Here is a 14,569-nt window from a genome sequence, read left to right on the forward strand (position 1 = left end):
CCCCTATTTCCCCCTCTCCAATCCCCCCCCCTTTCCTACTCTCCCTTCCCCCTACCACCCCACCTGTCCTAGTCTCCCATTCCCGCCTATCTCTCGCCAGTCCCGCTCCCCTTATTCCCCCTCTCCTACTCTCCCATCCATCCATTTCTCCCCCCTGTCCTATTCTTCATTTTCCCCATCTCCCACCTGTCCTCCCTCCCCTGTCCTACTCTCCCTTTCCCTATCTTACCACCTGTCCTATTCTCCCTTACCCCATCTCCCACCTGTCCTACTCTCCCTTTCCCTATCTTACCACCTGTCCTATTCTCCTTACCCCTCCTACATTTTCCTCCAAAGAACGGAGGAGTAGAATTATTGAGTGTGATTCCCTCCTGTCCATCTCCTTTCCTATCCCTCCTACCCCATGCAGTAATCCTGCTTTTCATATAATCACCTGCACACTCCTCTCAACAGAAAGAAAGAAAGAAAAAAAAAGACAACATATTTTCCTCCAAAGAATGTAGTAAGAATTATTGGTTTTGAACACACTCCCTCTCCACTATCCAACCCCGTCCATCTCACCCTTTGCCTATGTCCCCCCTGTCCTGTTTCCCCCATCCTCCACCCCCCTCCCATATGTTACTACTCTCCCTCACCTGCCTGACATCTTCCACCTGACCTAGCAGACACTTTTCACAAAAAAAAAAAAAAAAAAAAAAAAAAAATTTAAAAAGGGAAGAAAGGCCACACACTTTTCCTCCAAAGAACAGAGAAGTAGAGTTATTGGGTGTGATCCCCGTAAAGATCGCCCTAACTCAAAACTAGTTTTTGCAAACATTTTCCCGCTGCAATGCCATCCAACCAAACTAAAATACCCATAATGTCCTGGTGTGTCCACTTTAGCAAATTTTAGCGTATTTCATATTTCAATTCTTTTCGTTTCCCGAGTTTTTACTGCCTTACCAATGATACTAAAATCCTATATTCATTTCATACAATGTTTTTGCTTAATTTGATAGGGCATGATTACCATATTTTCTTGGTTTTTCACCCTTTTACAAAAGCAAATCTTACATAATTATCTTACAAACACAAGAAGACGTTACATGACAAAAAGATAAGGTGTGATACATCACTAAAGTTACTCAGTTGCTCTCAGCGTGTATGCTCATTAGCAAACAATGCTTTACCATTGTGTCAAGCTGCATTTGAAGCGGAGAAATGAAAGGATTATGTCGTTTGGGTAAAAAAGCCAATGGGTTTAGTTGGAAATTACTGCCCCTTGATTAACAGAGGGAACATCCACCTTCACTACCCTTCGTGCCAATATTCATCAATCAACTGAGTCAGTCATATTCGTCCCTCACCACCCCACCTTCCGGTCTTTCTCTGTCTTATTAATCATCAAGATCAAAATATAATCTGCTCAGTCTTTAGGATAGCGTCTTATCCTGCACGGAATTGAACATATCTAATCATCAGTGGCTTAAAAAGACGCACACACATGAACAAAAAAAAAAAAAAATGTCCCCATGCCTCCCTCACCCCTCTCTTGGTGTGTGTGTGTGTGTGTTTGAAAATGTCGTAAATTTGGGACACTAATTTACGACCTTAACATTCTGCTTTGTGTTCCTTTGAAACCAGTATACACATTGTTGGTCCTGATATTCGTTAATAGATTGTTGATCTGGTGGAGAAAATGTGAAGAGAGAGAGAGAGAGAGAGGGAGACAGACAGACAGAAACAGAAAATGAAGGAGGGGGAGAAAGAGACAGAGACAGAGAGATAGAGACAGAAAGAGATACAGTGAGAGAGAGAGAAAGAGTGAGAGAGAGGGGTGTGGAGTTTCAAATGAATTGTGTGGTTAAATATCATGTAAATCAATTGAGGAGGGAGGGAGACAGACAGACAGAGACACAGAGAGAGACAGAGACAGAGACAGAGTTGAATATATCATTGGACTGATGTGGATTTTAGAGAAGAAAGAGTGCGGTGAGTTGAAAAAGAGAACTAACGAGCGAACGAACATGTTTTAATAAACTTTGGCTATGGACCACAATTCAAAACCAGGGGGCTGGGGGGTGGTGGCACGGGATTAGGTATTATGACACTTGAACAGCATCACACAATTTTATTCTCTTCATGGACGTGACATTTTACCAAATTATGTCTGAATAGATTCTTTCTCCTTATGATCACGTGGAAAATAAATTTTGATACTTGACAATTTATCTGCATGTTGTTTGATCGGAGAAGTGTCCTTGGAAACATATTTAAACAGTCTTGAAGAAATTCATCCGCAAATCAATGTACATAATTTATAACAAATAATAAATGGTATTCAGTTTCAGTTCATCCTGGCAAAAAGGACACAGAGAGTAGGGGGAGGGAGAGACAGACAGAGAGAGAGAGAGAGAGAGAGAGAGAGAGAGAGAGAGATGGATGGATGGATAAACAGGCAGACAGATGGTGATGCTGGCATAGAGTTTCCAATAAATAGTGCAACTGTATATTGTAATATTATGTAAAGGGACAAATGGAGTCCAGACAGGGTGCTTCTGTGTAAGCCACGTTTATTCCGCCAAGTTCAGATTAACCGGAGTTATTTCCCTTAGCTCGTCTCAATACACAAAGCACTACAAACGCATGCATCATACTACAACTCCCCTTTTTTGTGTGGGGTACTGTTCATTTCCATCTAGATACACAAAGAACTAAAAATGAATTTAAAGCAGATCATGCAGTATGCACTACGAGTCTCACTGAGCTTCTTTTGTGAGAGTCTGTTCACTTCTCTCCTCTTCCCCCTTCTACTGATTCGTAACAATGTCAATCAATTCAGTATAGTTTCCTTCCAAAGAAATAAGGAAATTATGGCTTGTGGGCGGATACATATCATGGGATATGCTTTGAAACTTTTAGTGACAAGAGAATTTTGTGGTGAAAAGGAGAAAAGAAAAAAAAATGTCGTGAAAAACAAACACAATACGTTCAACGTTTTTGTGTGGGTTTTGGGTTTGGTACCAGTGTACCTTTGATGATGACATATGACTAGATCAGCGGTTACTGGTAAGTGTTCAGAAGCAATGTACATGTACACACACAAGAATATATATGTCAATGTTGCACTGTGTTCCACACTTTGGTATGATTATGGGGTGAAGTAAGTTTGTTGTGCTGGTGAAGTTTTCAACCTAATATTTTGTTTTCCCCAAGACAGGTGAGCCATTGGGGCCTTTCTCAGACCTGTATGGGAGCACATTTGCACTTCCTACACTTTGTTTCCCCAGTACAGATAAGCCATAAGGGCCTTTCTCAGATCTGCTGGGTACACTTTCACAGATTCAGCTTCGCCGGTTTGTTGACTGGTCTGCCTGATCTGGTACGGAGTTGACCTGGTGTGTTGCTGACAGCTGATCCTGGGGCCGTGGGTGTTGCTCTGGGCGTGGCCATCTGTATGGGTGGCTGCTGTCTGGGCGGTGAGGGGATCTGCTGAGGTGGTGATGGTGGTGGAAGAGAACCCGAAGACGTGGCGTTCCCTGCGGCAGTGGTTGTCTGCGGTGTTGGTGGGGCTTCACCAGGCATGGCCACTAGGTGAGACCTGTTACGGCGGATTGTGCCCTGTGTTGTTGCCACGATGAAGGAGCGTGGATTGTGGTGTTCTGCTACAACCTGTCCGGTTTTGTTCATGTCTTTAATGAACACAGATTCTCCTGTTTTGAGCGGAGGTGCCTCTCGTGCAGCATGGCGTTTGTTGAAGAGTGTTCGTTGTTTTGATTTCATGTCATTCTCTTTTTCTTGGATGAGAGAGTGATCAGGAGTTGATGGGCGGAGGGAGGAGGGTAGGATGGGAAGTTTGGTTTTAAGTTTCCTCCCCATCAGGAGTTCGCTGGGGGGAGAGACCATTGCGCAATGGAGTGGCTCTGTAGAGGAGTAGGGCTGCATAGGGGTCTTTGGATTTTTTGAGCATCTGTTTCACCGTTTGGACTGCGCGCTCTGCTTCACCATTGCTCTGGGGGTACCGTGGTGAGCTCGTGGTGTGGGTGAAGCCGTAATTTGCTGCAAACGCCCTGAATTCTGTGCTGGCGAACTGTGGACCGTTGTCAGAAATAAAAACGTCAGGAATGCCATGGGCTGCAAAAACACTCTTGATCCTGACGATGGTGTGAGCGCTTGATGTTTTTTCTAAGGGTCGAATCTCAATCCATCGAGAATAGTAGTCAATGATGATGATGTACATTTTGCCATCATGTTCAAAGAGGTCCATCCCGACTCTGGACCATGGGCGTTCGGGGAAGGAAGAGGGAAGTAATGGTTCTTTTGGGGCTGGCCTGTGTATTGCGCAGGTGCGGCATTTGCTGACCATTTCTTCTATCTGGGAGGAGATGGAAGGCCACCAAACTGAAGATGAGGCCAAGGCACGGGTTTTAGTGATGCCCTGGTGTCCTTCATGTAGGTGGTTGAGGATGTCCATTCTCATGTCACGGGGAATGACGATGCGATCGTCAAAGAGTAGCAGGTCATCGACGACTGTGAAGTGCTGTCTGTTGGTCCAGTATTGCTGGAGGAGTGGAGAGTGAGTAAGTAGACGGGCCAGCCATTGGTGCAGTACTTGCGAACTTCGGTGATTTCTGGGTCAGCTGTTTGTGACTGCCGTATTCGATGTAACTTTTCGGCTGATGCTGGGAGGATGTTGATGCACTGTTGGGCATGTGCAGTTGTATCATCAATAAGGTTGACGTCATTTTTGTCGGGTAGCGACACTGGTGCGCGTGACAGCGCATCTGCTGTGATCTGATTTTTTCCTGCCACATGGGTGACTTTGGTGTCATATCGCATGAGACGGAGGCGAAAACGTTGGATCCGTGGTGGCATCTTGTGCAGTTCTGTTGTGTTGAGCAAGGGGATCAATGGCATGTGGTCTGTTTCCAGGGTGAACTTCAGTCCCAAGACGTATTCCCTCAGTCTCTCGCAGGCCCAAGTAGCTGCCAGGGCTTCCTTTTCAATGACTGCGTAATTCTTCTCTGCGTCTGTGAGTGATCTTGAAATGAAGCAGATGGGTCGTCGTGCTGCGTTGGCAGCATCAGCTGCAATGGTTGTCTCTCAGTCAGGGCTGTAGTGAGCAAGGACTGGTGTAGAGGTGAGGAGGCGTTTTGTTTCTTGAAAGGCTGCCTCTTGTTGGTCGCCCCATGTCCATGCTGTGTCCTTGCGGAGTAGGCCCCGTAGTGGTGCGGTGATGTCAGCAAGGTTAGACGTGAACTTCGCTAGCTGGTTTATCATGCCAAGGAAGCGCTGGAGCTCAGTGATGTTGGTGGGAGGTGGGAAGTTAGCGATGGCTTCCACCTTGGCTGGATCCACGTGGATGCCATTTGCATCGATGATATGGCCTAGGAACCTGATTAATGGTTTTGTGAATTCGCATTTGTCATTCAGGGTGAGGCCAGCTTCCTGGAGTCATTGCAGGACTGTCCTCAGGCGCTGGTCGTGCGTTTGCTGGTCCTCTGCATGGACGAGGATGTCGTCCATGTGGCAGATGACGCCCTCGATATTCTCCAGGATCTGAGACATAAGGCGCTGGAACACTTCACTGGCTGAGCTAATGCCAAAGGGGAGGCGATTGAAGCAAAATCGCCCAAAAGGCGTGACGAAAGTGGTGTAGAGCCTTGAGCCAGGGTCTAGAGGTACTTGCCAAAATCCGCTTTTAGCATCAAGCTTGGTGAAGACTTTGGACTTTGACAGCTTAGCCAAGCTCTCGTCCACTGATGCCATGGGGTGAACTTCCCGCTGCACAGCTTTGTTCAGCTGTGTCAAGTCCACACAGATGCGGACTGCCCCGTTTGGTTTTGGAACGATGACGATTCCCGAGCACCAGCTGGTGGGTTCCATAACAGGGGAAATGACTCCTTCTTCCATCATTCTGTTGATCTCACGCTTGACTTTTGGGACGAGTGGATGGGGAATTTTGCGTGGGGCATACAGGCATGTTGGACGGGCTTCTGGCTTGAGGGAAATGGAGTAAGGGGTTTGCAGCAGCCCGAGACCAGTGAAAAGTTGAGGGAATTCTTGCTTGAAATCCGTTGTCTGTGTCACATTGTGGATGCGTGCAACTAAGCCAAGCTTGGTGCAGGCTGATCTGCTGAGGAGGGAGCATGTCTGTCCTTTGATGACATATAGCGTTTCTGTTGTCTTTTCTTTGTGCTGCAGCTGTGCTTGAAAGGTGCCGAGTATATTCAGTTTGGTATTTCCTGGTCCCTTCAGGGTTTTGGTGGGCTTGGTCAAAGTATGTGAGGCTGCCCATTTTTCTCCAACCACTGTCACTGATGCCCCCGTGTCCAACTTGAAGGTGTGAGGACAGCCATTGACAAGGACTTCAGCTGACCAGCAGTCTTCATCCTGTAGATGGTAGACATGACCCAGGAAATGGCTGTCATGGTCAATGTCCCCGTTGTCTTCCTCGTCTTCAAACAGCTCATGGACTGCCCTTGGGCAACGGGCGTGTCGAGGAGCTTGGCTACTGCGGCATACTGCTTGGAAGTGTCCATGTTTGTGACACTTGCTGCATGTTGCGTTCTTAGCTGGGCATTTGTCTCGACTGTGTGGCTCTTTGCCGCAATAACCACAAATGTTGCCAGCAGCACTGCTGGCCTTGTGGTGCTGGTACTGACTCCTGGAGTTGAAGCGTTGGTTGTAAGTGGCAGGTGGTTTCCTATCTACCAGGTTGACTGAAGGACTGCCTCTGATTAGCTGCTGGCTTTCTTTCCTGGCCTCTGCCTGCCTGCTGAGTTGGACAGCTTGGGCCAGTGTCAGTTCTGCTTTCGACTGTAGCTCGTTTGATAGTGTGTCATCGATAACGCCAACCACGATTCTGTCTCTTATTAACTCTTCTTTCAAGTCACCAAAATTGCATTCGTCTGCCAATTTGTGGAGGTCTTGAATGAATGCATCAATGGTTTCTCCGACTGCCTGTGAGCGTTTGTTGAATTTTGCTCTTTCTACAATGATGTTTTTTCTCACGTTGAAGTAACCATTGAAAGCCTGCAGCAAGTCTTTAAATTCAATTGTGTCCTCGTTTACACGTAGGGTGGCAAGAATGTCGTCAGCACTTTCTCCCATGGTGTACAGAAAGGTGCTCACCTGTTCACTTCGTGATCTGTTCATCAGTCCGGACGCCGTCCAGTATCTTTGGAAACGCTGGCGCCATTTCAACCAGTTCGCTGGCGTGCCGTCAAACGGTTTGGGAGTGGGGAGATTGAGGGGTCGATGACCGTTGTTGTCACTTGCCTGCTGATTTTCTGCCATGTTTTTGGGGTCGATGAGACCGCTGCCACCATGTAATATTATGTAAAGGGACAAATGGAGTCCAGACAGGGTGCTTCTGTGTAAGCCACGTTTATTCCGCCAAGTTCAGATTAACCGGAGTTATTTCCCTTAGCTCGTCTCACTACACAAAGCACTACAAACGCATGCATCATACTACATATATAATGTACACTGATTGTATTTCCATTTTATTGTGTTTAATTCACTATATTCCTGACACAGCACTTTCAGATTAAACATATTCATAAATCACTTCAAACACCCAATAATCAAGCTTCTAGAGTGTACACATGTGTAGGCATTAGTCTATGATATAGTCCAACAGATATTCAGACAGGTATTTTAATTATGTGTATTTAATATGGTATTGTGAAGTTAGAGGCGTTTTCAAAATTACGTAATATATTCTCTTTGCATCATTACTAAACCTCATATGAATATTGAAAATGTGTGTATTATATGCCGCAATATGTTATAGCTCGCATGCAGTGTCGCCGGTGCAGTTGATCTTTTGGTGTGTCTCTCCTGGCATACATTGCCGGCGACAGTAATTATGTGCATGGCGACAATATGTGCCGTAACATGTGTAAGCCTCGAGTTCGTGTGTGTGTGTGTGTGTGTGTGTGTGTGTGTGTGTGTGTGAGTGTGCGTGCGTGCGTGTGTTTGTAGAGGGGCGAAGGGGAAGGGTTTGGGGGGCGAGTGGATTCCTGTATATGCGCGCACGTGTAGGTGTATGTGAGTTTATTCAATAATCTTTAGGGTAGCAAATGGTAATGCTTATTCTGGTGGGGGTTGTGAATAATAAATCAAGTGCTGCTTTCGTTATCCAAAACCTTAAGCCTCAACAGTTACTTCATCTGGAAAAGTTCTAAAAAGTTTTTCTTCACTGCTGAACAATTCTGATGGTGATAAAATGTATAATCTCTTTTCCGAAAAACCGTTTTTCAGACTCTGTTTTGTGTTGGTAGTAAATCAGTTCTTCACGCCATCAGATCTTGAAAAGACACAGTCAGGTCAGAACTCATTGAAAAAACTATTTCGTTCACGAACTCGAGGCTTACACATGTTGCGGCACATATTGTCGCCATGCACATAATTAGTGTCGCCGGTAATGTGTGGCAGGAGAGAGAAAACAAAAAATCAACTGCGCCGGCGACACTGCATACAAACTATAACATATTGCGGCATATAATGTCACCGGGAATCACCCCAACAGTTGCGTAGTTGTTGCGCTGGTGGTGGTAGTGTGTTCGTGCACGCATGAGTGTGTGAGTATGTGAGTATATGCGTGCGCGTATTACAAGGTGTGTTTTTGTGTGTGAAAGTACGTTGAAGTTGTGTGTGTGTGTGTGTGTGTGTGTGTGGGTGGGTGCTTGCGTGCGTGCGTGCGCGCACGGCGGCAATCGGGCCCTGTATTATCTGGCGCTTATATATTTGCCGTCGTGTTATCTCCGCCACTTGGCTGGGTCATAAAACTTACAACTTTTGTGTCTGCTGTGCTCACTGTGTCGATGTGTGTGTGTGTGTGTGTGTGTGTGTGTGTGTATGCTAGCGCGTGCATTTTAATTATGTATGTGAATATGTATGTGTGTATGTGGGTGATGGGTGTGTATGTGGGCGATGGGTATGTATGAGGGTGGGCGGGGAGGCGTCAGATGGTCCGTGTGTGTGCGTTCATGTGTGTGTGTGTGTGCATGTGTGTATGTGTGTGTGTGTGCGTGTGTGTTCTTAAATGTGGGTCTTTGTCTTATGTGTGACGTCTCCTCGTCGGCCACTTCACATATGCATCTGGGGTGGGGCGCTCCAAGATGGGAAAGCTGTCTAGCTGGAAGACTGACAAAACACTAGCTGGAAGACTGACAAAACAGAGTTACAAAAGTCTAATCGGGAAGTTGTCATGGCAGTGATGACACCCACAGATGCGTCACAGGAAAGAAAATGTCTATTGGATACAATGTGTCTGGGTTCAATAAATGATGCTCAGTAGACACTGATAACGTGTTCTTGCATGCACAAAGTTTGATGCAATTTTACCCCAAGATATTTCATAGATGTCTTGATGCAAGTTTGATTTATGACTGGCAACCTACAAGCATTTCTTTGGTTTCATCTGTGTTAAGCATTAGTTTCACTTTTTAGCTGTACATCCAGTGCAACAATCTTTGATACAAGACTATAGATCTGTTTGAGCAGAAAAAAATGGCACACTTTGACAGTTAAGTGACATTTAGCATACTGGAAATCACACCCATGTGCGGAAAGTACATCTGACAATGGCTGAGAGTACATGATGTACAAGTCTGGTCCAGTGAATGAATCTTGGGGCACACCACAGATAGAGGACTTGGGGTGGATTTGATCTGGTCGTCAAGGACTGACTGACACCGGTCACCAAGGTAAACCATTCATTAAGTGTACCCAGAAAGCCAAAAGTAATAATATACCATTAATCTTTTAACCAGAATGGAATGGTCAAATGTGTCAAGTAGTACACTGAGGTCCAACAGGGTAATCAGGGAGACAAGTTTCTCATCAGCCTTGGTAAAAAAAAGAAGAAAAAAAGCTGACCGCACTACTTGTTACCAATTAACTGACACAGTGACTATCCGAGGCAGATGACGCAAGCGCACAAACACTGACCTATATTGTGACAAAAAGCACTGACACGCAGTTCAAAATTTAAAACAGCACCCATTGCGTAAACTGTCAATTTTGTTCATATAACTAAATCTGTATCAAATCACTGTAAAATGCTTGTGCCAACAAATACGTACAAGCTTATCTTAATATTGCGCAATTCTACTTGTCCATATGTGATCTTATGATGATCATCTTATAAACCAAACTATTAAAGTGTTCGGAATGAGACAGATATTTTAATGACACCACCTCGATGGGCGCAAAAAAAGTTTCCAGTGTATTGGAATAAGTGGCGATTTGATACATGATTTGACCTATTTCAGCACGTTCTGTATACCACTCCAAAATGGCTGCACACCGTGTCGTCTGCATGTTGTGACATGGCGGTGAAAAGCTCTATATAGCGACGTGTAGAAACACAGCAGGGCATCAGGAGAGGATGGAGATATACTGAGAAAGGCAGCGTGAGGCAGCAAAAAACTCCCAGTCCTTTGTCATCCTCCGAAAGTGACTCCATAGCTTGCTGGATGCGCCTCACTTCTCTCTGCCGCTGTTCCAGGTGCTCCTGCATACCAGGCGTGGAGAACACAAAGTTCCTTTCTTCTGCACCTTCACCACACCTGGCCTCCGGTTGTGCAGCAGGAGATGCTTCTGTGTCCTTTGACTGGTTGTGGGAAATGGAAGGAAGCAAAAGCGGGTCACACCTGTATTCCATGCCACAGCGTGGTTTAGTCAGAGATGACAATGTCTGGGGAGTCATCTGGGTCTGCTGACTGTGAAGGCCTTCTTGGCCAATCTTTTCTGCGGTGAAGGATTGGGTTTCTTTCACCAGCATGTCACCAAACAGACGACGGAAAATGTATTTCGCCTCTTCAGGGGAGGGAGACAGAGGTATGGTCAGCTCTGGGTAAATGTACTTGGAAACTTCATGCATCAGTGAAATAAAGATATGTTGTTGTTTGCTACTACTCCCACTGTCCATTGGATTAGTGAAAAACTCCTGAATGCAGCTCATTTCAGATTGTCCACCTGTGTTGGAGGCCGCCTGGATAGTCTGGTAACGAGAGAAATGTTCTGTGACTTCTTCCTCAGTCAGTGGAGGTCCACTACGCATAAGGACGACCACTTTCCTTTCCAGGCCGTGTGCTCCTAATATGTCACTGATGACAACCTCGTCTTTTGTGGGAAAAGCAATCTCTTTCAGGGTGTTGTCCACGGCATACTTCAGCGGCACGCCTCGTTGTCTGAGAGTTGACACAAAGTGAGATGTGCCCATGTACAGACCAAACCGGAGCACTTCAGGCATGGATGCTTCCCAGTGGTAGCCTCCTTTGTATTTGAAAGCCGACGAAGGAAGGACGATCAAGATTAAAACGTCTCGAAAAGATGGCGAGCTTGCTTCAACAGTGTCAAAAACTTCTTTGGCATTTGGCTGAAGAGACAAAGATTTGGACAGTGTATCTGCAGATCTTGTTGTTGAGTTGTCAGCTTCTGGTGATGAGGGATGCAGCTTGAGGCCCACTTTGTTCTCCAAAATGTCAGCCAATTCATTCGCACACTGTGAGCAGTCCAGGTGGCGTACCTGTGTGTTGTGCTTGAAGTGCTCAATGAAAATGATTGGTGGTCCATCACAAGGCAGTCCTCCAGTCGCACTTCGAGTCATGTAGGCAAATTTGTGTTTGGAGTTCAAATCTAACTCCTTTAACATCAACTGAACAGAAGGTGGGCTTCTCAATACAGATCCAAGTTTAAAGTTGAGAAAAGTGTTGGGAACAGGAGAGACACACGCTGCTACACACCAGATAGGGCAGTCAGGATAGTGCTGTGCAAGTGTCTGGATGATGACAGACATATCAGTCAGCAATTCGTCCACCACAAAACAAGCATTCTCTGTCGGTCCTCCTGCTGCCAGCTTTCTCTGCAGACTCTCAAACTGGAGTTCATCCAAGGCCACGTCATGTCTCTCAACGCTTCCTGGTCCAGAGTGACCGTCCATTCCTCGCCGAATGCTTTCCTCCAAGACATGACCTTGAGGACGGCCTCTGGAGGCTATGCGAACATTGATGACAATCACTCTTCTGCCTTCCTTCAGCCAATGGCGGCCCTTCAGCTGCAGCATGAGGGTTTTCCCCGACCCCATGGGCCCCGTCAGCCACAGACGGTGCAGGGAGGGTTGGGCCAGGAGCTCTGTTTGACAGGGAAGCAGCACAATGTCCGCCAGGCGACGGCCGCTCTCCATGATGGCTTGGGCAGTTGTCCGAACCTCCAAACGGGGCCGGTTGACAGTCCACACAGACACCACCGACATCAGGCCACAGATCCTGTCAAGGTAAACCAAGCATGGTAAGGACTCGAGACACAAGCGTTAGCCAAAGGAAAATGCGACATCTCTGTTTCGCTGTCTGCTTGTCTCAGTCCATCTGTACGTGTGCGTGTGTGTGTGTGTGTGTGTGTGTGTGTGTGTGTGTGTGTGTGTGTGTGCGCGCGCGCGCGCGCGCTTGTGTGTACAACCCTATGTGACCTGTGTCTAATCAGAGCATCATGTCCAGAGGACAAGATCCAGCTGTGATGTCACTTCGTTGTGTGACGCATTCTGGAGCACGCCTCACTGAAACCAATATTAAAGTCTGTGTGTTTTAGTAATTAGTAAATAGTGGACTTCTAATAAATAAGTATTCAATACAAAAACTGAGTAAAGAATTAGATAATGCAATGAAATATATAATCGATGTGAGCCTATTGACGAATAAGAAGTCGTCAGAATTGAAATGAGACAAAGAAAGAGAGGTGTGCATCAAACAATAAACACTGTCGCTCTTGGTGAGACAGGCGCAGAACTTTCAGCCGCATCAGATTGCATGTAGGTAAATAAAGGTGCACAGAAATAAACCCAGAAACGCTACAAAGAAAAAGAAAAAAGAAAAAAAAACCCACCTAGATGCCCCAAATCTGTTTTCATGACCTTCATTTGACATATTTCAACATATATTAGCAACGGCGGAATGAAGGTGTAAACACAAATATATGGCGTTTATTGAAGACTGAGCAATGTCCTTGGCTGTAGCAATGCACTTTTTTTTTCTCTGCACCAGCATTTTCCAGCTTTGAGTAAATGCTATTTTTGTTTCCACATTATCCTACAAAGGGTGTTTGTAAGGGTGTGACTGTGATGAGATTTCGGAACTGGGGGAGAGAGGTATAGTTTCTTACACCAGCCTACCTGCCAACAATGGTCTTCATGGAATCCACAGACAAATGTTTGCTGACATCGTAACAGATGGTGTTCTGCCACCACGACAGGCCAGGAATGTCCACGTCTTGAGGGGAACACCCAGCATTGCTCTCCGCCGCCTGTGATGGTGACAGGGGATTCCCCGGGATGAGAGGATTCAGATCGTCTTTACACAGGAACTGCAGATTTGGGTCCAAAGACAGAGTGGACACCGCCTGTAAAGGACAGGAAATGGTCAACGTTGTTTTTCATTATTTCCCATTCTACATCAACAAGCGCAGGTGCAGAGATGAGCAGACCAGTCTGAAGTCTAGTATAGTCGATAATGGAAAACGTGCTTGAAAGATGATGAAAAAGTTTGATTTTTCATTTTTTATTTGTTTGCCTTTTTGTCCCCTTGAACTTTGGTATCTAATTGTCTATATTTCGACGATGATTGGGATGATGAAGATGCTGCTATAGAATACCGTCTAAGGTTTGACATGGCTGAGCCTAACGCTTCCTTTCATCGTACATACTACATCCTGGCGTCCACCAGGCATGAGTGCTGGTCCGGAAATTGGAGTAACACTCCGAAAAACGCATCCATGAAGGGGGGGGGGGGGGGGAACTGTCGGTTATGTAGCCGCACTCTTCCCATTGTGGATGTATATGGAGATAGTCTAATGGGACTCGAACCTGTGCGTTATCGTAGTCGTCATTCCGCAACGGTAACCAATTCGCTGCCGTAGCCAATATGTTAAAAGGAGAATCATACTATCCATACTATTTCATTTGGAAATGTGACATTCTCTGTCCACCCCCTTCCTGTCTGACAGACAGACAGACCGACAGATGGACAGAGAGATGGGCATGGGCTTCTCCCCTTGCATTCTTAATCCAAACCAACCTGCATTCTGACCATCTGTGACCAGTTTTAACCACATGAAATTTCCACACACATTAACAACTCACTAACTCCACAGCATCATTTCTGAGCAATTTGACACAAGAAGAAATGTAAACACGCGAAATGTTTGTCACAAGTTTGAAGACCCGTCACAGACAACATTTCACACCCATTATCATTTTCTTGCAACTGTTTGACACGGAATAGATGTTTTTAGTACAATCTTTAGTACAGTCTTTATTTTTGTTCACTTGAGAAGGGCAGTTCTGCTGAAAAATTGCGCCTGTCAAAATACCGTTCAATAAGTCAGTGTTCCAAACTGATCACTGTTGTTCTCAGTGCGCGGTATTTTCCAGAAACGTTGTAGACACTCTGAGATTTCATTAACTCAGCAGGTAGTTGTGGAGTATATGGTAACCAGTAACAGAGAAAAACCTTTAACTGACTATCAATGACATTGCTAGAACAACCCTAAAAAATTGTAAAGAGAGACAGACAGATAGGTGGGG

At 45.7% G+C, this 14,569-nt stretch overlaps 1 protein-coding gene across 1 annotated transcript in view; it reads right to left on the reverse strand.

The window, feature by feature from the left end:
- Positions 1-7,882: 7,882 nt before the first annotated feature.
- The window catches only part of LOC143284796 (uncharacterized), a 16,729-nt gene continuing 10,042 nt past the window's right edge, over positions 7,883-14,569 (reverse strand). Inside the window, exons 6-7 of the mRNA XM_076591825.1 lie at positions 13,160-13,386; positions 7,883-12,260 (exon numbers count right to left, since the gene is read on the reverse strand). Of these exons, the coding sequence (XP_076447940.1) occupies positions 10,259-12,260; positions 13,160-13,386 (2,229 nt within the window). The 3' untranslated portion in view covers positions 7,883-10,258. The remainder of the gene's footprint in view (positions 12,261-13,159; positions 13,387-14,569) is intronic.

Source organism: Babylonia areolata, chromosome 8, assembly GCF_041734735.1.
Source record: "Babylonia areolata isolate BAREFJ2019XMU chromosome 8, ASM4173473v1, whole genome shotgun sequence".
Lineage (NCBI taxonomy): Eukaryota > Metazoa > Mollusca > Gastropoda > Neogastropoda > Buccinidae > Babylonia > Babylonia areolata.